Source organism: Ptychodera flava, chromosome 12 (assembly GCF_041260155.1).
Source record: "Ptychodera flava strain L36383 chromosome 12, AS_Pfla_20210202, whole genome shotgun sequence".
NCBI classification, from domain to species: Eukaryota; Metazoa; Hemichordata; class Enteropneusta; family Ptychoderidae; genus Ptychodera; species Ptychodera flava.
In genome coordinates this window covers 8060479-8082677 of record NC_091939.1, presented here as the reverse complement: position 1 = coordinate 8082677, position 22199 = coordinate 8060479, and the positions used below count along the sequence as shown (strand labels likewise).

The 22199-nt window shown below is 35.3% G+C and overlaps 1 protein-coding gene across 3 annotated transcripts; it reads left to right on the top strand.

Annotated features, from left to right (window-relative positions):
• The first annotated feature begins 235 nt into the window (after positions 1–235).
• On the top strand, positions 236–21082 carry LOC139144884 (protein rogdi homolog). 3 transcript variants are annotated; one of them, XM_070715707.1, is made up of 13 exons: positions 236–332; positions 3584–3655; positions 4795–4828; positions 5410–5448; positions 13092–13140; positions 14413–14470; positions 15060–15143; positions 16057–16152; positions 16837–16935; positions 17989–18102; positions 18762–18805; positions 20057–20183; positions 20983–21082. In XM_070715707.1, the coding sequence occupies exons 1-13, from the start codon at positions 291–293 to the stop codon at positions 21019–21021; spliced, it is 897 nt and encodes a 298-aa protein (XP_070571808.1). In that variant the 5' UTR covers positions 236–290; the 3' UTR covers positions 21022–21082. The 3 variants fall into 3 exon arrangements, with proteins under 3 accessions (XP_070571808.1, XP_070571809.1, XP_070571810.1); XM_070715708.1 differs by having other exon boundaries at positions 20901–21082; XM_070715709.1 differs by lacking the exon at positions 5410–5448.
• The last annotated feature ends 1117 nt before the right edge of the window (positions 21083–22199 follow it).

Below are 22199 nucleotides of genomic sequence, written 5' to 3'. Positions count from 1 at the left end.
TGAATAATTTACCGTTTCCAAGCTACAAATAAAAAATTGTGGAGTCATCTTGAACCATTGCTTAGTTGTGGTATCAGGTGCCCGAAAATGGGTAAGCGTACCTTGCTAGCATGCTATACTTGTCAAGATTGACTCAAAGTGACAAATTCCAATGCAATTCGGCAAATCTGAAACAACATCATGATGAACGCCCAAAAATTGTTTCACACGACTGCCCTCTATCGGAGCTACGTGCATATACTTTTCCGATCCCACAGTTCCATTCACGAGTACTTCAGTCCTGTGCAGACATGGCGGACATCGACGAAGAAGACGAAGAGTTGGCGATATTGGTGAGTAAATATCGCGTGGTTGGATTTAAAATTGCACTTGTGCGTCGGCCTTTAGCATTGTAATACGACCACTTCTCTATCGCGAAGTTCCCAAGCCATAGTTTTGGTCACCTGTCCTAAAACATCAACAATAGAGATGTTATCGTCTGTCCGTTGAGCAGTTAGACGACGCGACGGGTCATTCATACGTTATGGGTACACGTAGTGCTACCTGTCATTTAGTGTCAAAACTAGCGCGCAACATTTTTACGGGATGAAGTTCAAAACCATTTCTGTCGGAGCTGGACCTCTGGAGCTGTCGGCGATGGTACCTTAGTTGCCATGTGAAGGCTACATTACATAGCTGTTAGGCTACATTACATAGCTGTTACAGTTCAGCGTCGGTAGCTTTAAACGGATGTCAACAGGATACTGTCTGCGTAGAAAGTGACAATCACAAAATCAGTACTTCTAAGGATAACATATAAAAATACAGTGCAGGATCTTGACACCTTAGATTGCAGCAGGTTTTTAGAGCCTGTCTTACCTGTGGTCTTACATCCATAGTTACAGTGGTACAGAGGCCCTCCGACAAAGTACAATACAATAGAAGTTTACGTGTGCTGTTATTTCTGTCACGTATTGTTTATATGTTCGTTATTTGGTACCTGCTAATGTACTGTATTGAGGTGGAAGCGAGACTATCTCCGTGACCATAACAAGAGAGAACATAGAAGATTATCTAGAAGATGATTGGGGTCCAAAGCTGCAACAATTGTCATAAAATCAAACTATTAGTGCACTGCGTAAATGCAAATATCCGCTTTGTTACGTCCATCCTCTGATCATGGAGGGACGCCGTGCTCTGACTGCATGTTACTTGAATAGAAACAAAAGTGTAATAGCAGGTCAAAGTCTCCTTTCAGTAATATTGGCCACAGGTTAACTCTGCCTGTAGACAATAGAGGATTTTTTACCCCCATGCACAGACTCAATAAAAACGTCCAACGAAAACATGACATCATACAAACTCTCTGGTTGTTTGGAATTAGTGATCACAAATTACCTCTCAAAATGAAATCCAGAATTTATAAGGGACAACTCCCGGTACAAACAAAACCACATGCAGAATTATTCATAGAATGGTGTGTATTGCTGTTCATGCATTTATCTTGATGTATGCGTTTGTGCTGCTGTAATGCAGCATTTGTTTTCCATAGAATACTGTAGTTGTCAGAGTACATGTATGATATTTTTTCTAGAGCAGGCATATTGTCAGTTCAGTGCCTCTTGTCCCTTCAGTAGTTTGACGATTTACATCTTGTCAGTCCTTTGTTCTCCTTTAGAAGTTAGGTCCAGTTAATGATAATCAGTTGTTTAAAAGTTTGGTTGAAAGATGTTGAAGCTAACAATGAGATTGTTGACAAATTTTACTAGTTATGCTATGACTTTTGTGAAATGTTCAAAAATCAATGTTGCAAATGACAGCGATGGAAACGATGAAGGATTAACCCTGTGAGTGCCAAAGTCAATTTTTGTCACCTATATAGAAAATACCGCAGCCTTTTTTACAGTTTGAACAATTTTTTAAGATTTTTCCTAAAATTTTGATCAAAAACTGTAGCCGATGAAAAGTACTGCCCATTTGGGCTAAAACTATCAAAAGTATTACAGAAAAAATCATAATAAGTGGTAGAATGTTGCACAAAAATTTTGGTGGAAAAGTACAGCCCTCAAAGAATTAAGTGCATTTACTAATCAAGATTCAGAACTTTCAACAAAGATTATGACATGATTTTCTATTACTCAACAGTGTTGTTGGAAAAATGACATAACTTAAGAACAATATGAAATCTCTATTGACAGTAATAATGCTACTGTATTTATTTATGACATAAAAAAAGATGCTACAAGTGCAGCAACCTTTGCCCCGTGTCTCTGTTATTAATATAATCGCAATCATACCAATCCATAATCCAATAACACTAGGTCAAAATTTGTAAGACAATAGTTGTAAACATAGACACAAAACAGCACAGAACAGACAGTAAATAGACGGTACACAAACAAAGTCATATTCATGAAAGAAAGATATATGGACCTCTGGCCAGAAGACCAAGAAGTGATGTCAGGTGTTTCGAAAATAGTAAGCGCATCCTGCCCCACATGTGGCACCCGCCATATATCAATCTGTAAGTCAGATAGGTAGTGGTCACTAACTAAGGCCCCATGTCACCGATGCCATCAGTGATCATTTGTCGAAGAGAGATATCGTATTTATCAACCAGCTTGCGATACCTGCCAAAAAAGCGTTTGAATGTAGAGACAAGTCTTGCTCTGGTGTAACCTTGATTTAACAGTTTGAAAGAGAGATGGCCATGTCTCTCTACAAAATCACCATATGAACTGCATGCTCTTGCATATCGAATAAGCTGGGAAATGTATACCCCATAAGCAGGTGAGAGTGGAATATTACTGATGAGGTGTGGAAAATTAATTATACTAAAGTTGAAATCATCTCTCTTGTCATATAGCCTAGTAGAAAGGTGACCATTAGAGTCAAATTCAAGTAAAATGTCCAGATATGAAGCAGAAGAGGCCGTTTCTGTAGTCTCTTTAATCTCCAATTCTGGAGGATAAATCATAGCGAGATATTTACTGAATTCAGAGTTATTCAATGAAATAACATCGTCTATGTATCTAAATGTAAGGTTGAAAGTACGAGCTACAGAGACCTTTTTCTGCTTGATAAGGTTCTGGATAAATTCTGCCTCATATGAGAACAGAAATAAGTCGGCAAGTAAGGGAGCACAGTTAGTGCCCATGGGAATTCCTATACACTGTTGGAAAATGTGTCCTCCAAATTCAACAAATATGTTAATGTTAATCATGCAAGTTTCTAATGCCATCATCAACATCCTTGACAGAAGGCTTTTGACCAATACAAAGCTGTATCGAAAAGACAATTTACTTTCTTTGTTACAAATTCTTTTGGTCTTGAATAGGAATGTAACAACAAATGTTGTTGAGTCTATCGGCTTGTCAACAATTGATAAAGAAACATTCAATGCTACCGTAGATGACACTTCAACTCAATATGACAGGAAACTGATAGATATTTGTCATCATGGACAGTTGACAATCATGACCATATGTAATAAAAGCATTAGGTTGTCACTGTTGAATTGTACAAAATGTATCAACATTTACAAAGGCTGTTTCCATGACTTCCTCCATTAAAATTCTCCATTTTGCATTGTGGTGCCTTCCAGAAAGAAGAATTCCAGTGGTTACTGAAGGAAGAGGTACATTCAGTTTTAAGACACCTTCGACACATTCTGCAGGTAAAAAAAAAGAAATACTTCCTAGGGTGTGTGTGTGTGTGTGTCTGTGTGTGTGTGTGTGTGTGTGTGTGTGTATGTGCACTTTGCTTGGCGTCTATGTGATCGCTTTTTGTTTTCACATTCACTCATCTTTTCATAAACTTCACCAAAAAGAAATTTCAACAAAATTTTTATGAGGCTGCAGAAGAAAGGCACTAAAGAGGAATCAATACATGTAGACAAAAGAGACAGAAATTTACATTAAAAAGAAAAATGATAAAAAACATTTACTCATCAATAAAACTTACAATAATGAGCAAGAAGAGGCTGTGCTTTTGAACAATGTCATAATACTAAGAAGAGAGGTCGCAAAATTAATTTCGCAGTTACAATCGTATCAAATATCTTAATGATAGCATCTGTCAAAAGCCCTTTCCTGTTTGTACAAGTTTCTTCTAAATTTCAAGCATCTTTACATGCCAAATTACTCCCTGGCCGTAGTTCATTTGATATTGGTTCATCAATAATAGGACTTGTTCCGGAGTGACATTTAGGTCCATTACAGTAGTTAATTATTTATATGATTAGAAGCTGACTGCAGTGTTCATGCATGTACAATAGGTGTTTTAACTGCTGGAATTATAATTCTGTGTTATATGGCTGCATGTCTTTGAAAAAAGGTATTAAAGCAACACTATTGAAAGAGATACTAAAACAAGTGTATTTAAAGCTGACTCACATTGTTCCATCAATATATTTGATTGTTGTTGTCCAGCCTCTATTCTTGTCGAATCGACTCAATACATTTTGCTTTCACATCAGAATTACATAAATTTTAGGTTCCAGTTGGTAAAATTCTGTGGGTCAGCGTGTGTACCATGAGTGCTTGCATGCGACCTTTAAACCTTGAACTTTATAAAGTATTCAGTCCAGGAATCTCTCATACAGTGCCAGTCACCATGTTGATAAGCGTGACCACTATACTGAGTAGCATAGTGCCATTTATAAAAAAACAAGTAATAAAAAGAAAAAAATAGTTGCACAAATTGCAATCCCATCCGATGGACTATGGTCACTTTTTTCTGCAATAAATGCATTCAACTATAAACTTTAACAGTTGATACTCACTTTGAATTCATGTTTTCACTTTTGCTTTGTAGGAATGTTCCAAAAGATTTCTACTCCGCACAACAGGTAAGTTACAACACGTTAAACTCCATTGCTATTCAATTCTTGAGAGCATACACTATAACTTGTGGAGTAATGATACATACACATACTGTTAAACATTGTGCATACATGTACAGCACATATGATTCTGTTATTACTCTTTTCTCATCTCAAGAAAACTTTGCCTTCTCATATATATATATATATATATATATATATATATATATATATATATATATATATATATATATATATATATATATATATATATATATTTATATATATAAATTTTTCTGTTTACTTATAGAAAAATGCACTGAGATTCATTACGCTGATAGTTTCTGTAATTGTAAAGAGAGAGAGAGAGAGAGAGAGAGAGAGAGAGAGAGAGAGTGTGCATTAATTTAAACAATCAGGTGAATGATGTGGCCAGTTAAAACTGTATGAGACTTCTGGAACTATGTCTTCTTGCAAATGGCTATTTCTCAAACTTTTGCCCATCACAAGCCATAAAGTCGTAACCTACGTTTACATGCATCACCAATCTTAAGTGACGATCGTAAACTGAATGTATTTTCATCGTATTATGACTTAACGGTTTACAGACAATGAGAGTGGGGATGCCACATGGATCCACCAAGAAGGTAATGCGTTTATCAATGAGTGCTGGTCACTGGATGGTTTAGGGTATAATGCCCAATCACTTTAAATTCATTAAAAGAAACCTAAAAAATTAACATTAATATCTTCAACATTACACATTTATTCCTGCTATGCTTCCACAAATGGGTTATCCCCATTGTTTACAAGAGGACTAATAGAATAGAATTGTAACTGCTCTGTGCACTTGGGAATAGGGATGGCATGGTTATTGAATATTTAAAACAGCATTCTGCGTCAAAATTAAGGATTCATCTTGGACTCTTCATTAAAAAAAAATAATCTCTGAGTAGTGTGGTCTCTTGGATAAGCCACTAACCATGTAACATTAGTGCCATCGACTCATCATCTAGTATTGGTAAAATGTTTTTGATTTCACCATTTCATTATTTCACTCCAAAGCATTAAGACTACTTATAGCTAGATGGCTGCTCTCTGCTTCACATCCCATAAAAGATGGTTTAATGACCTGAGCATCCAGCTGTTCAAAATGATTAAAGAAAATGCACTATATGTATATTAAGTTTTTTTAAAAAAATAGTTGTCATTGATAACCATATGGTTTTTGCAAAAAATATGGAGGTACATGTAGGTACACAGGTTGTATTCAAAGCAATCTGCGATCTATTTTTAATGACTTTAAAATAGTATTTACATAGTTTTTATGTGGCTGTGGGCATTGCTTGACCTACGAACACAGCTTGCTAGGATAATTCAATGAAAATGGTAGACATTAAACATAAATGAAGCATCATTGCGAGCCAGAGCATTTTTCTGCTTGATCAACCTATGCAAAAATAAATCCTAATGGTTATGTGAGTAGCTGTTTGCGAAGAGGCCCTGTATTTACAACAATGGGATGAAAGGCCCATTTCTGTTTCTTTGATAATCACTCCAGCACACAAGTACAATAGTGAAAAGTCCATGGAAAATTCCTGTAAATGACAGAGCAAGCTCTCCCCTGACATTGTTTCATGTGAATTATTACACTTCAAATCCAGGCTTTTGGGCCTCCTCCTCCACAAAGTTATCGATTTGCATCAGCATTGATATAATCAATACACAGACTAGTACTTGTTATGTAACAGATTTTATACTATTGTTAAATACTTGTGAAATACAAGTACATGTACATGGAATGTCAATTGATTTTGAACGATTAACCATACTTCGTAAAAAAATCTAGACATTAATATTTTTGAATACAATTATTTGGTAAAAATACAGGTCTCCAGGAATTTAAAAAAAATGCTAGTCACAAAATGATAGTATGAGGTACATGTGCGCATATTGTATTATAATCAGACATAAGTTGAATATAGAGGAGACAATGCCTGTCTGAATACTTGTTGTGAAGACGTAATGGTGGGTTCAGATCAGCATGTTTCAGCATATTTCAATTTTATGTTCATGTCAACGACATATTTCACTATCTTGTAGACATGAAGTCAAATATCGTTTTTCACATGACAAACATGATTGTTAAATTTGTAGGAATCAGAATAACAAGATTAGAAGTCCTTGCTCATTCAGACAAGACTTAAGCTTGAATTATCCTCTTTGTAAACACCAATAGTGTCAAGTGGCTTAAATGTATTTGAATTTGGAATCAGTGCAACATGTGTTCAAGTAGGGAGTGTAAAGTGTGTATTGTTGAAACACATAGAGGATTAAATGTCTGAAAAATACTCTCCAGGAAAAAAGGAGTTGATTTTTGCATCTTCAATCATGCCACTCCTCATGTTTTGGTAATACAAGATGATATGGAAAGATTTTGCGAACTACCATAGAAAAACTCTTGTGACTTGCATTACATGGGGTTGGAAAATGTGGCTTCAGGCAAAGTATAATATACACCTCAACATTGAAATTTCAAGCTTTTGTTCTTGAAAGCAAAATGTAAACTATTCTCTGACATAATGAAAAATGAAAATCAGCAGTCACCGTGAAATTTTTGGATAAGAGAAAAAAAAATTGCCCTAAATGCATTAATTTTTGAAATTCAAAAGGTCACTTTACCCTATGTTAACTCAATCAAAAAAATTAAATTTTTGATTTGAACAAAAATACGGTAGTCAAAATTTCATTAACTCCAGATGGTTCAAAGTGAGTCTATACAAGGAGCAGATCAGAAATATATTGTAAAATTTTGAGTGTCAAAAAGACTATGCCTGAGATCAGTGTAAAGGTACAGACATGAAAATTTGAATCGTTTAGTCAATTTAAGGATACGGTACTTTAAAGTAAGATTTCAGAAAAACATCAACAAATAAACATATTCCAGTATGTGTTTCTGTTCATCAATAACACGAGACTGGACCTCTTTAAAGATGATAATTTTGCGGCATGAAGATTTATAAATTTTATATCCATTAAATGTACATCTTTAAATTTTGCCCAAACATCAGGCAAAGATCGAATGCCTGGGTGGGTATTTCGTGCATGGAAGGAAAGTCACAGAAGAATTGGCTGTGCAGCTAATTATTGGACTCAATGACAAGTTCCGGTGTTTGTTATGTCCCATTCTGTCAAAGTCATTCTGCTTTCAAGTCCATCTGAGATGGTGAACCTGCCTCCATAATTATTTCGTGAATGGCATTTATCTCAATAGGCTTATTCTCTGTACAAGATGATAACAAGATCTCATTGTAATAGAAATAAATTTGATCCATGTGACAGCTTTTTGAATTTTTAGATTGCAAAAGAAATGAAATCCCTCGAATACTAGGATGTTTACATTGTACCTCATCACTGTCATATACTGCTCAAAAAATATTAATGTAATGTATGATGCAATTTCCTTCAAAAATATGCAATATGCGTAAATGCATGGTTATTGCATATACACTGTATACCTTTTTAGACTAAAAGGTTATGGTACCTGCAAATGTTTGAGTGTTATAATTCATCTCACACATACACATACTGTACACAAATAATATAGACCATGGCTTGCATATACATGACATGTGTGTAAATGTGTGTCCATACATGTACAAGCCTGTATTAACATCAGTTTTCATGAATATGTTAGAGACACTTTATAGCCCTTTTTAGTTGAGTTACCCAATATAGATTATAGTTTGCCCTTCTTAGGTAAGAGCGTTGTGATGAATTTATATCATGTGTAACGTCTGCACTACAATAACGAACGTTGCATGTCAGGAATCGAGACCGTAGAAAACCATATTTTGATGAATCTAAATAATTAAAAGGGTGAGGGTTCACTGTTCATTTGATGATAATTGAAGTTATGTTTACATAGTACAGCACTGTCTTTAAACCGTAACAAAAATTATTGAGGAACCCAGATCACAGTGTTGTTGTTTATTGAGCCTGAACATTGGTATATACATGTATATGCTTATTAGGTAAATACTTAGGTTTATTTCCTGCTTGAGCTGCTTCGTAAAACAATTCCATGAATGGAAAGACATGTACAGAAATATACCAGCAGGTGAAAGACTGTGTATTTGGACTTTGAGACTGCTATCTGATTGTACTTGTATTTGACTTTATCGATATCACATAGACCATTTTATGTTGTAAATTATAGAATGCAAAATTTACATCATGATCACCAGTTTACTGAATGCAAGGAGCAGTTGTTTGGCTTTGAATCAACATACTGTACGCATAATCACCTTGCTGTAAAATGGTCCTCTCTCTACAGACAGGGCTGTCCTCTGTGAAAGGCAGTATATTTTTCTATCAAGGTAATTACATCGTGCACAGTATATTGATTAGAAGTCTCACAATTTGTTTTTGCCATTAGTTTGCTAGTTTGATGTTGTCTCTGAACTGTACATGTATATTGCCAAAGCTGACAAAGCTAATTATATCCTCAGAACGTAAATCACTCTGTGTTTAAACAACATTTTCTGATACTCCCCGGTCTCCAGCTGTGCATGGACCTCTTGAAACTCGATATGCAGATATTTGGCAAAATGATATAGTCCATTTATTCTCATTTCTGCAGGCTGGTACTACCGGTACTTTTTCCATAAATTTAAATTTAAATGATTTACTTGTCAACAATTGCCCTAGAATAGACGATGTTGAACACAGTATGTGTACCTATATAGATCTATGACAAGCTTTATTTAAAGCAGTTAAAAATAAACAAACCTGAAAAAAACCCTCAATATAGAAAGGTTTAAGGATCACATCTTGATTTAAACAAGAAATTTTAGGGCTAGTCAACTGTGTATATTTTTTGAAAGCAGAGATCTGTCAGTGAATAGCAGAGAAAAGTCATTTTCTTTTAAATGGAGTTCGAGAATTCAAGAAAATAACAAATTTCAGTGACCTTTTATTAAAATTGTGCCCAACAACAGATTAACTGGCAATATTGTATGCTTAAAGTCCAAAAGGATTGTATCCTGTAATGGCCTCCTGATACGGCAAGTCAAGCATTAACTGCTGTGACCCTGTGCCCTACTTTCAGGGCTAAAACAGATCATAAATGCATCAGAGATAATTATTTTGAATTACAATGGAGCATGCCGTAAGAAGGTTGCCAATATATATATTGTAAATTCATAAAATATTAATATTTGAAATTTATATGTGGCGATTATGAACCATGGGTGGCCGTAATCTTGCATTCTGCTCCAGGGATTTTTTTAAATTCTCGCTGTTACTACAGTAGTGTGGCTATCTGAGTTTATCAACTGGATGTGAACAAATAGTTAAAAAATAAATACATGCTTGGAGCAACAGATTTTTGATGCTTGCTTTGCCATCACTTTACCAGGAAGGATACGGATATATAAAAATAGTATTACATTTTGCATAAATTAATTCTGCTGTGCTTTTAACCTTTCGACTCGAGTGCTGTAATTTTTTCCCACCAAAATTTTAGTGCCTCATTTAACAACTTTTTATGAATTATTCTGTAATTTTTGTAATGATTTTGGACCAAGTGGACATCACATTTTATTGGCTACATTTTTTTAGCAAAATTTTCGCAAAAATCTGAAAAAAATTGACTGGCAAATATTTTATAAAGGGGAAAAAAATTGACTTTGGCACTCAAAGAGTTAAGGAAGTATTAACTCGACTTAAATTTTTGGTCAAATTTTCTTGATGGATACCTTCAATTGTTCCCTTTCAAATCAAGAATAAAATTTTTTTGTTTTTCGGGGGGGGGGGGGGGGGGGGGGGGGGGGGGGTGTCAAATTTTGTACTGTAGAAACAAATTACCAAATATTTACTGATACCAGAAACTCAAATGACCGTCACATGTTAAATCTTTGGGGAAATATTAAAGTTCTTGATTTTCACAAAAAAATCAGACAGTAAAAACGTTGCATACACAGAGCTTCAAAACAAGCCCACACATGTGGTAGACCAGAAAGGTATAAAATGGAGAGAGACTAATTCTGTGTCTCCACTTTATGTTTCTCCTGAATCAGTAAGTACCGTACATGCTTCATGCATGAATGAGGTCCATAAAAGCCATAAACTGATAGAAATCAATAATTGTACATGTATGTTTACTGTTTACATGCAGTGTGCATTCACACATTCAGCAAGAAACATTCAGACACCGCATGCATATCCCTGCCTTGAAAGAAGAACTTCAGCATCATGTGCTGGCCATGCAACGCAACCATGAAATATTTTGAAATACTGTGGCCTTGAAACCTGATTACATCTGTGTTTGTCATTAACCTTGTGAAGATTAACTACTGGTAAACAATGATGTCCTTTATCTTAATTGAACGGATGTGATTTTTGACAGCAATTAGTAGATTTAAAATTACTGTACAAATAATATCTAAATAAATTACTGTACATAGTGAATAGATTTGTACCCAGAAATGTTCATATGTACCGGTATATTTGAATTTTGCCAGAGACAGTTTTGTTTGTTGGTGTGTTATACATTTTTTGTGTCCCTCATAACCTTCACACTACAAACATCTTTCAAAACATCTTTCAGACTTGCTGCATATAAAATAACATTTTCCACTTTTGAGTCAACAAATAGGCATACTACATCAATTTGTCTTTTTCCTAAATTTTGTTTTCTCAGTTTTGCAACTCTTATTTCCACTTTTTCAAGAGTGACTTTGCAAGGTCAGTTTGCTTGTGAATATGCAAATCACTGATAAACAAAATCACATGATGCACGAGATGACACAGTTTATAGTTTGAGAAATTAGGGGTGGACCATTTGATATCCTGGGGGGGGCTTGGAAGATTGGTGGAGAGCCATTATTTTTTTTCCCACGTGCTTCACCATGAATTATTTTTTTTCTACAGGGCATATGCTGACAACTTTTTTTTTCACTTTCCTTCTTCAAGAAATTTTTTTTTTTTACCAAATTTCGGTGCAATGTTTGTTTGCTTGGTTTTTCACACCCAGTAACAAGATGCTGTTCTATCGCACACAGACTATATTCAAGAAACTAAATAAAGATATGTAAATACATGTACATTTTTGATTCACTTTACAAAAATATATTTGTAAAATCATGTACATTTATGGCATTTACTTGTCAGTGTTGTCCTTACATTGAAAGTAGCCAGGTAATTTAAGAAAGTAGATGGGTGGACTGCGAGGGAGCGAAGCGACTGAGCGGCGAGTGAGCGTAGCGAACGAGGGGGGGAGAGGCGCGAGAGGGGGTGTCCCCCCTCTCGCAAGGCGAAAAATGAAATTTTGGAGTGGAAATGGTTTTCTCTGGTGGCATCTGAGGTGACTTTTACAGACTGAAACAGTACTTTTGTTGTGTGTCTTAGACGTGGCTCACATACAACAAAACAAACAAACATGATTTTGTTTTGTTTGTATTATTTATGACACACTTATGGTTTTATTTGCAGTGAAGATGTAACATTTAATCTTAAATCACCTGCTGTCTGCTCATTTCATTGCTCATTTCTCATTCTTTATTACCACATAGTAGTTTCCCCAAAACCATCAAACTCATTCTATTCTAATCAAAACACATTCGCTTTTGTTAAGAAAAACATTGGTAAGATAATTCACGATAACACTGTTTGCATTTATGAATAAAGCATGCGTATATAGAAAACTCATAACAATGAAAAAATGTGTAGAGAGTCGATCCAATGGGTAATAATATTACGCATTGGATTGAGTCTCTACGCATTTTTTCATTGTTATGAGTTTTCTATACGCAAACGATAATAGTAAAATGTCTGCAGGCTGTCTCTCTTCTTGTGGTATTTTGACAAAATCCATACATTCAGATTTACACATTTCTGGAAAACACTGGTGAGCAATTTCAATTTCAGCATACTTCCTCTAATCAGAAGGTCATGTATACTGTACAATTGTTCATATTCAGTTATTGTTCCTCAAGCTTGAAATGGTTTATGCTTTATAAAACTCTAGAGCTACTGCTTGATTTTTTATTGATGCTGCAGTGTGCATCGAACAATTGCCAAGATTTTTTTTTTCCGAGTCGCAATGGTCCATAATTGTTTTTCCATCAGCCACTTAAAGCCAGATTTTTTTTTTCGAGCAACTCCACCTGGCATCTTTTTTTTCCCCAAAATCTTCCAAGCCCCCCCCCCCCCAGGATATCAAATGGTCCACCCCTTACGGCCAACACACAGTATTAACTTTCCACATGCATATATACTTTTCTTATAGGTAGATCACCCTTAGTAAAACCGGAAAAGTACCTCTTGTCAAGCACTAAGTGAGTATACCTGCTAAAATAATGGCCATAGAGACCATGATTTACAAAGTCAAAACGTTTTACTCATATGTGTATGTACATGTATATGTCATGTATAGATAATTCATTCACTGAAATTCAGAAAATTCAAAAATACTGAATTTGAGACATGGCAAAAAAAAAAAATGAATGCTTTGACCTTCCTATGCTTTTCCTGCAATTATCATTGTGAAAATTACCAGAACAATTACTTGTATCCTCTGGTAAATGCTTGTAACCTCCAAAATGCATACACTGGAGATAATGTATCAGTATGCTTCGACTCTCCCTCATTTTCCCTCAGCCAAGTGATCATTTTGAAAATTGCAGATCCAATTATATGTCTGCTTAGGTTATTATTGGCCCCTTCTAAAATTACAGACACTGGAGAAAGATTGTACTCTGAGATTTCCAACATTTGTCCTCTTAAAAAGAACCATGATACTATTATTTGTCTCATTGAATAGATATTTAAATGGAAGATTGGAAAAGAAACTATGTAATCAGCATAATAAAACCAACAATCTGGTTGAGGAACATGTTAATTTTCAATATTTCTATCAGCATTGCCAAGTGCTGTACAGTTTAGACTGAACAGAAAAATTGTGCTGTTCCGGTGACCTGACCTACCCTATTTTTTACCTGCTGACCCTAAATTTTTTAGAGCTATGTAAACGAGGATGTCTTTTATGTTTTTTCCCTTTTATATGTATGATACATTTTTCTTGAAATGTTTTGGCCAGTGTTTGACTGCCCTGAAACCCTGAAATATGCATATTTAAAAATAAAAATACTTTGGAAAAACTAATTCCTGCCGACGTACCTACCCTATAACGGCCGGCACAATTTATTTTTTTTTATTTTTTTGGCCTTATCAGGAACATCTGTCAAAATCCAGAGATAGGTCAAAATGCCTGGAAATACTATAGCTGAAAATTGACATGTTAAGAACCTTGAGTTATAGTAGATACAATGTAGTTGTTTATAAAAGGAAAGAAATATGATTCATGTTTGTATTGAACACTGCTTGTGCAAAGTTGAGATTTTTCTTTCGATATTTCTATTCAGGAAGTCGGAATCAGCATTATTTAATGACCAGGGCTTGCTTTACAAATGTACATCATCCTCCATTTATGCCAGTGTATAAGTTGACCATACAAAGCATTTTTCTATGAAAGCTTTCAGTGTTTTTGACCAGTGGTGAAACAAATAAATACGGTTGAATTGAAACCTCTTTTCTTTCTCTTTATAAAGCGGCAGTGACAACATCAGAGGAGTTATTACTGTTTTTGGTGACAATATCTGTCAGGCAGTGAGTAAAATTAGCCTTAATGCTGAAACACATTCTCATCTACAACGTCTTTTTTGATCAAGTACATTCCATTTTTAAATTTGAACAGATATTATTCTGATAAGGAAAGCACGTTACTAGTTTGATTGTGCCAAAAGGAATGGAATTCATAGTTTTGAAGCAATGGAGCCTTCATCTGATAAATAGACATAACTCATTATATGTACATGTATATGTAGCTACCTGCACACCAATAGCATAGCAAACTTGATGTGTTCTGACAAAATGACATATTTATTTATCATTAATTGATGGACCTATAGTCACCTTCTGCTTAATTTTCTATCAGCTATGAGGTACAATTAGAAGATGCTATAATTTGGTGGATAATTTTATGTGACATATGCATAATCTTCCTAAAATAATTCAAAGGGAGGTTGTAAATAAATTTTGCTGTTTAGTTTTAAAGACTTGTTCTTTGTGGAGTAAGTTACCTGAATGTTAATAATACACTCTGTCAGAATACATGTATTTGTGTTTCTTTTGCAGTTTTTAAACGTCAATGAAAATGAGTGGAATATATTAAAAAAACTTGTTCTCTATTCTGCAGGACATCACAATACGTTTACACAGGCATGCGACTCATGTGTATAGAACGTTTATCAAAGAAGACATCCCTTGGAAGTTACAACAGGTGGGTGCCGGATCTTGCACATTTTCAACCTGTGAAAATTTGCATAAAACCACACCCTACTGTGGTGAGGCAGCCACACGTCCAGGGTTGCGATCACTTATTAAACATCTGTTTACTGGTCATAATTATAGTATTGCTGATTTAGCATGTTTCATTGTACGTGTGCAGATGCTAATGATGAATGGGGGCCACATCTTGTTACATATATATTATTCTGTAAAAACAATATGTTTCACAATAATTGGAAGTCCTCATAGGAGTGTTTTTAGTAAGATTTAAGAACCTCATTGAGTGGTTTGGGCACCCCTATACCATTTCTGTGTACCCCTATAAAGAGTGTATTGATATAACAAGGGTAACCCAGTATCATAGCTGGAGGAGCCAGGAATAATTTACCACATTACCATATTTAACAATTACACTGCTCACAGGTTTATCATTTTGAAAAAGAGATACTTTATTACAATAGACTTACCTGAGCCAATAATGTACAGACTAAAAGTGTTGTAATTAAGTACATAGACAGTAGTAACAGCCTCAGGATAAAACAAGAATTGATTAGTTTTCTGTTGTGCGTTAGACATTTGTTTAATAATCTCATTGTTTCTGACTCATCAATAACATGTCACAACATAATGATATGGAGGACCAACGACAATTTATTGGAGTTTTGATTCTCTAAGTTATTTGGTCTCCTAGTCTCAGAATTCTAGTGGCAATTTTTTTTTTTGTAATATTATAGTATAGCCAACTCCTGTACTAGTGTGACAACTAAATTTTCAAAATAATTGAATTTATTTAGTAGATGGGTCTGAAAAACAGTGCAGCCATAGCTATTGAGATGCAGCTTAGAATAATATTTCACTATGAACTGTTGTTGCATTGAAGTCTTTCTCCACAAAATTGTTTACAGATACAAGATGCAGGCAATCACTTACAAAGTGCTATGGATTGCATAGCAAGTAAAGGTGACCACTATGACTTCCAGACTGCACAGGAAGTAGTTAAGGTATGTGCAATGCTAACACTATGGGGAGGTTATTTCACACACACTCTCTGCTCCCGTATTTGGAATTGAAGCCATCGGTGAAATCAGTTGTCACTATCAGTTGTTACAAGTTCATGTTTCTCACATCTGGTGATGGCGCGTGAAAGAGACATATGAATGATGGTTCCAGGTATCCCTCTCCTTATGTGATAACTGCTATTTTCTTTTGAACCTTAGCTGTTTTAATAACTTATCTCAATACAATAACAATGAATGAGAACTTTCTCCTTTTCTCTTGTATGATTGTTTTATTGTTCAGTTACGTCCTTACTACTGATACATGTATATGATATTACATAATATATTTGCATGTGCTTCCAAAAAAATTGATCAAGGGTATAAAATTTTGCCAGTAAAGATTCAAAAATCTTTGAATACAATATGGCTCTATCCATCTTGCTAGGTCTAGGTCTATATTTAGAATACAAGCCAGCCATTTCTGTGAGAACCACACATCATGGTTCAGGGTCCAGTCAGTCACCGTTATTGGTCATACATGTATCACCCACAACTGCACCATTCTAGTTGAAATACAGACAAAATTGGCCAGGAGTGTCCGTATCTTTATACACACTTGCCTGTATCTTTTTAGTTACTCTACTTGTATCTTTGTAAAAAAAAATTATGTTTTTACACGTCATGCAGTTAATGGAAGAATTCATGATTTGTTTGCAAAGAGCAAGAAGCAGTCTGTTGTCACCCACGAAATATTCACTTGATCAGCTGTATAAGAATAAAAGCATGGTAAGTTACAATAGGTGATGTCTTCTTGAAACTCCCAACAGCTAACCCATTGCCATCCAGTTGCCAACATTTCTGTCAGATCCTGTGTCAGTTTATGTTTTTTTTTGAATCATTGAATTCTTCAAAAATTTCTGTACCATGAGAAAGTTTTATTTGTTCATCAGATCAACTGAAAAGACACACAGGTATTGATAAGGTTTTGTTGAGAAAAAGGAATGACAAGCGACAGACACTGATTCATAGATGTACAGTTTTATGGTATTCAAGAGCTGTATAAAGATGTACACAGCGTACAGTAAATGCAAAATCATTCAGTTTGCACCAGATATCTCAGATATCCTACCATTTTGAGTACTACATTCCTAGTATACACATACGGCAGTACATTGTATAAAATTAGTAACAGCTCATAGATAGCATCTCATATCTTGAATAATTAGCTCCTTTTTTCCTTAATTTGTATATTGGATAAGACGAGTAAATCAGAAATGTAGCCCCTGGTTTTCCATAATGTGACTGCACAGCCACATGCACATGCAGTGCAAGGGGTATTCAGATAGCCCACTGCTCAAAATAGTACCCGTCAAAAAGTTTCCCAAGGGTAATAAGGCAAAATCTTGTCCAACAATTTGAATTTTTCATTGTTCTAAAAGTGTTATAAAGTGGACCATCATAAAAATTAAGTACTAAACAAAGTGCATTTTAATCCAGTAGAAGGCTTTAGCAAGATCATAAAATGGTATTCCATTGGTTTACTAATGCCCCTTAAGTATTTGCAGCCTAGATATAATATTACCGGTCCTAATAATACAACTCTGTTGTTTGCAGTTGACAGGTAGAATTTACAACTGCAGAACACGGGTGAACAGCATTGGATTGAAATGCACAGACATGCATTCATATTATTTACAGCATACATTGTACAGGCTACTTTTGATGTAAGAGTTTGAGAACAGTGGATCTTTCCAGCCATATTTTTTTTCTTTTTGATACCTTTGCCATTTTTTCTTTGATATCCAATTTTTATAACCCTAATTTCAATTTTGATTTCAGAGAGCTTTTAATCCACCTCTTCCTGTGGACTCAATCATCAACTTCTACGTTCATCACAGTAAACTTATCATGTCAACATACTACTTAACACCAGCACAGGGAATAAGACTCCAGGTATTGTTTGCTTTTACGCAATTTTTTTTCATCAGACACAATACCCCCCTCCCTGTATGCAAACAGCATCAAGAATAAAACTGCAGGTATATTGTCTTTCTCTGTAAAAGTTTTCAATTGAAACACAAGCATAAATAATAAAACTGCTGGTACCTAGTACTTTTCCATCAAGGCCAAAATTTTACTCTACAGTAGGAAATAGCATAGGAAATATTACTGCTGGTATTATTTTTCTATGATGTTATTTTGTTTCATCATACATATATGTGCATGGAAATTGGCACTAGTCATCTGTTTAATACAAAATAGGATTATTATTATTATTCTTATTAATATGCATAAACCTAGCTTATGAAGTACGGTACTCTTCAATACTATACAGATTTGAAAGTCATATTGGGTATTCATATAGCATGACAAGTTTCAGTCCCAAAATGAGTGTGAATTCATAAAACTCCAACTGTTGCTATCATCAGTGTATTTTTACATTTCAAACCAGCTGTCACAAGTTCCATCTGCTCTGGTAGATAGATGTACTACTATTTCACTCACCCAGTGCCCACCAAGTGTCTAAATTCAAGTGCATGCCCCTTCCAAGCACTACTGTATCTCAGTTTACAGTGTTTGATATTATTTCTCTTTTGTCCATTCCTTTTCAGAAACCATCAGTATCATCCATTGACTCCAAACTTGGATCAGTCTTGTAAGTGTTGAATTCACAGTGGTGAAAATGTGTGTGATTTTTGCTTTTTACTGACTCGGCAGATCAGGAAGTAATACTGCCTGGCAACATAAGTGTTAAAAGACTTCTACAACTACACAAGATTTCAAATTTTCAAGGGTTTCAAGTATAAAAAATGGAGAAAAAATTTGCCACACCTAAATACCAGGGCAACTTTAAGCAGTTTGCAATACTTTCCAAATGTCATAAAATTACTAATGATAATTTACTTCCCGTTTGCACACAAGCTTTTTTTTTTTGAGTGATTCCGTGGTGCGTCAGCCGGTACATCTAATCAACTTCTTCTCACCATGATTCAGAAAATTCACAAAAATTCAAAAAAGCAGAATACTCAAATGTGTTGTCATGATGGCAGGACTTTGAAACCTTCCCAACCTGAAAATCAACCACATACATGTGGTTGAATCTCATTGTGCCTCTTAAAAGTGCTCTTTTAGATTTTGTAAACATTGGATACGACATGCTTATATGTCTTTCCCTGTCAAATCTTTGGTAGTGAGACTGAAGTGCTTGAGCACTGAGCGTGGCATTCAGACCTAGAAATGTCATGTAGAATCTATAAAAGCTTTATCACAGACATGGCGGAATGCATATACTTATAAATATAAATAACCTGTAACTGCTGGCACTTTTCTCACACATTACTTCCATGGACTGTTTTATTACCTGCTAGGAATTGTAATGCTCTGTGGACTGGTAGTATATTACAATGCCACTATTTGTTTCTGTATGCTTTCATGGGTGTATCATACATGTACCAAGGCAGTGAGCACTCTACCCCTTGATTTAGTTTGAAGCGTTTACACAATGATATGCGGTACTGAACTTTACACATAATTCAACGGACACCTGCAAGGAGGTGATAAGTTTTTAATTCTAGCTGTCCCAATTTGGTTTTGACAAAGTCAACCCTCACCATTTCATTAAAGGCCAGGGATTTCATCCCCGGGATCAAGTTTGTTCTAGTCTGTAAGAGGATTATGGAGGTGTCATAGCCTTTTGTTTTCCATTGAAATTGTAATCTAGTTAGTAAATTTCCTGGCAAGAGAATCCAACGCCTGACACAGGCCTTTAAGCATGTGCAAACGTAAAACCTTTTACCAGCAGGTGATCAGATCATTGAGTAAAAAATACCTTTTGAAGATAATAATAATGGAGGTACATTATCTTCTTCTGTTTATGACAATACATGTATTGGGTTTTTGCTTGCAGTGAGGTTGGTCAGTATCGGTATGAAGTGGCCGCTCAGTATCAAGTGGAATGTGAGGTGCCATGGTTAAGTGATGTGGTGACGTTGTTTACAGTAGCACTACAGACATCACAGCAGCTGAAAGACAAGGTATGTGTTCTCAGAGATGTGTCAGAATCCATTCAGTAATGTATACCTATAGATGTGAAAAATCTTACACTGTCCTGGATTGATAGTGATTCTGTCATCATTGTATAAACTTGTATCACTACATTGGGTGTACATAGATCCATTGCTCCATGTGATCTTTGAGTCTTGTATCATAGACACATAAACCCCCAGGCAGTAAGGCAAGAATTGTAATGTTATGTCCAATGAGATACAGAACATATTTCTTGCACTGCATACACAGTATAGTGTATGTCCTGTGGAGCCAAAGTTCATGTCTATAGTGTTCTGAAGATAGGAACATCACAGAGTGCAGTGTATGATTTGAAGCGAAACCCTGTTAATACTTTGTTGTATCAACATCCGAAAATGAGTACTTCCTAAGAACAAGCTCTAGGACTTTAAATCTCATGTCAACAGTGTTCTGATTTAACCACTTACTATAATACAGTAGATGACCAGACATTGTACGATACCAGTGATAGTCAAGTCCTCTCATAAATCCGTGTACGTCCTGTAAATAGAACCATTACCATCATAATAAAACAGAATCTCGTGAAGCTTTCACCGATATCATGGAGTTTGTACCAAACACATGATTTGTTGACTGAATATTTTTTGAGTCAGAGAGACCGGTATGTACTCTTTCATGGTGGGGGTCCCAAGATTTTCACCGTGGACCCCTTACTTCAATTACAGCTTCCTGAAGTAATTGTTTAGGCAACCTAAGAGCGCCCTCTAGTGGGCACTGATGTGTGTCCAAATGCATCATTCTCTCCAGATCTCCGTATTCGATGGATATGGGACAGAACTTGATTGAAACCAGGAAGAGGTTGGAAGTAGCGTACACACAGAGAAGACAAACTGCAGAGTGTGAAAGTCAGAAAAAGATGATGATGGCCAATTAGAATATGAAGAAGTTCAGACAGAAAATCCGCAGTGTCTACAAGTTTTGATGATGATAATAATTGTGTACTGTGTCTTCCCAGTACAGTGCATTCTGTTAATCTCAGGTGTTTGTAAAGATGTTTCTTCCCTGGTTGCGTGTGACCATAGCAGATCTGTGCAATTTTAAGATTTGTGACTATGCAATAATGTATTGTATACCATGATAATAGGTACAGTAATCAGTGGTATCGGTAGTCTGACCACCAACAGCAGGAAGGTCAATTTTTTGAACATAGAGTTTGCAAATTATTGTTGACACACCAAATTTGTACTGATTGTGATCTACATGTTCAAATTTTTCTAAACCATTCCAAGTTCAAGTCATTGTTGTTATACCTTCTAAGTCACACGATTTGTACATATAATTGGAGAGTTTGCGAGTGATAGCTTGTTTCAGTACTGTATTTACATAACTTACGATATCACGTTCTCTTGTTGATGCAAGCCAGTCGCCTACGTAACCAACAGTCTTGCACTACTTGTCACACTTTCACATGATATGTTGACTATGAACTGGCTGTGTATTATTCAGTGTAGACAATTGAGCCTGACAGTCGAAATTGTCAGGTTAACAATTGCACAAACACGCTGTTAGAACCAGAAAATGAAAGAGACAAATTAACGCAAGTAATAAAAAAGTCACGAGAGGGCTTTAACACCCGTATACATGCATAGACAGGTACTGTGAAAATTAAACATCTTGAAAAGTTTATCCTTTTGAAAAGAAATGCTAAGAATATATTGCTACAGAATAAGAGATTTCAGTATTCCATTATTTCAGTTTTTCAATTTTCAGTCCAGTATTGAGCGGAAATGTCATAAAATTCATCAAATATCTGGATAAATATATTTTTGCTTACCCTATTGAATTGCATTCTTTTGCTGTATCATTCAAAACAAATTTTTTCTTTGTGATCATTAGTTTTCAGCATAAATGAATGTCATTGTTTTTTTAAATGAATTTATTGTATATTTATTTATGAGTTGATTTTCATGGCAAGACATGCAAATTTCTCTTTTTTTAAATCTGTACTATGATGCAGGAAAATG

Bases quoted from the DNA above. Each gene is read 5' to 3' on its own strand.
- LOC139144884 (XM_070715707.1), top strand. From the start codon at position 291: ATGGCGGACATCGACGAAGAAGACGAAGAGTTGGCGATATTG. The intron at 5,449-13,091 runs GTAATGCGTTTA...CTTTTCTTATAG, and splicing joins CACATGGATCCACCAAGAAG to GTAGATCACCCTTAGTAAAA. The intron at 20,184-20,982 runs GTATGTGTTCTC...CATTCTCTCCAG, and splicing joins CACAGCAGCTGAAAGACAAG to ATCTCCGTATTCGATGGATA.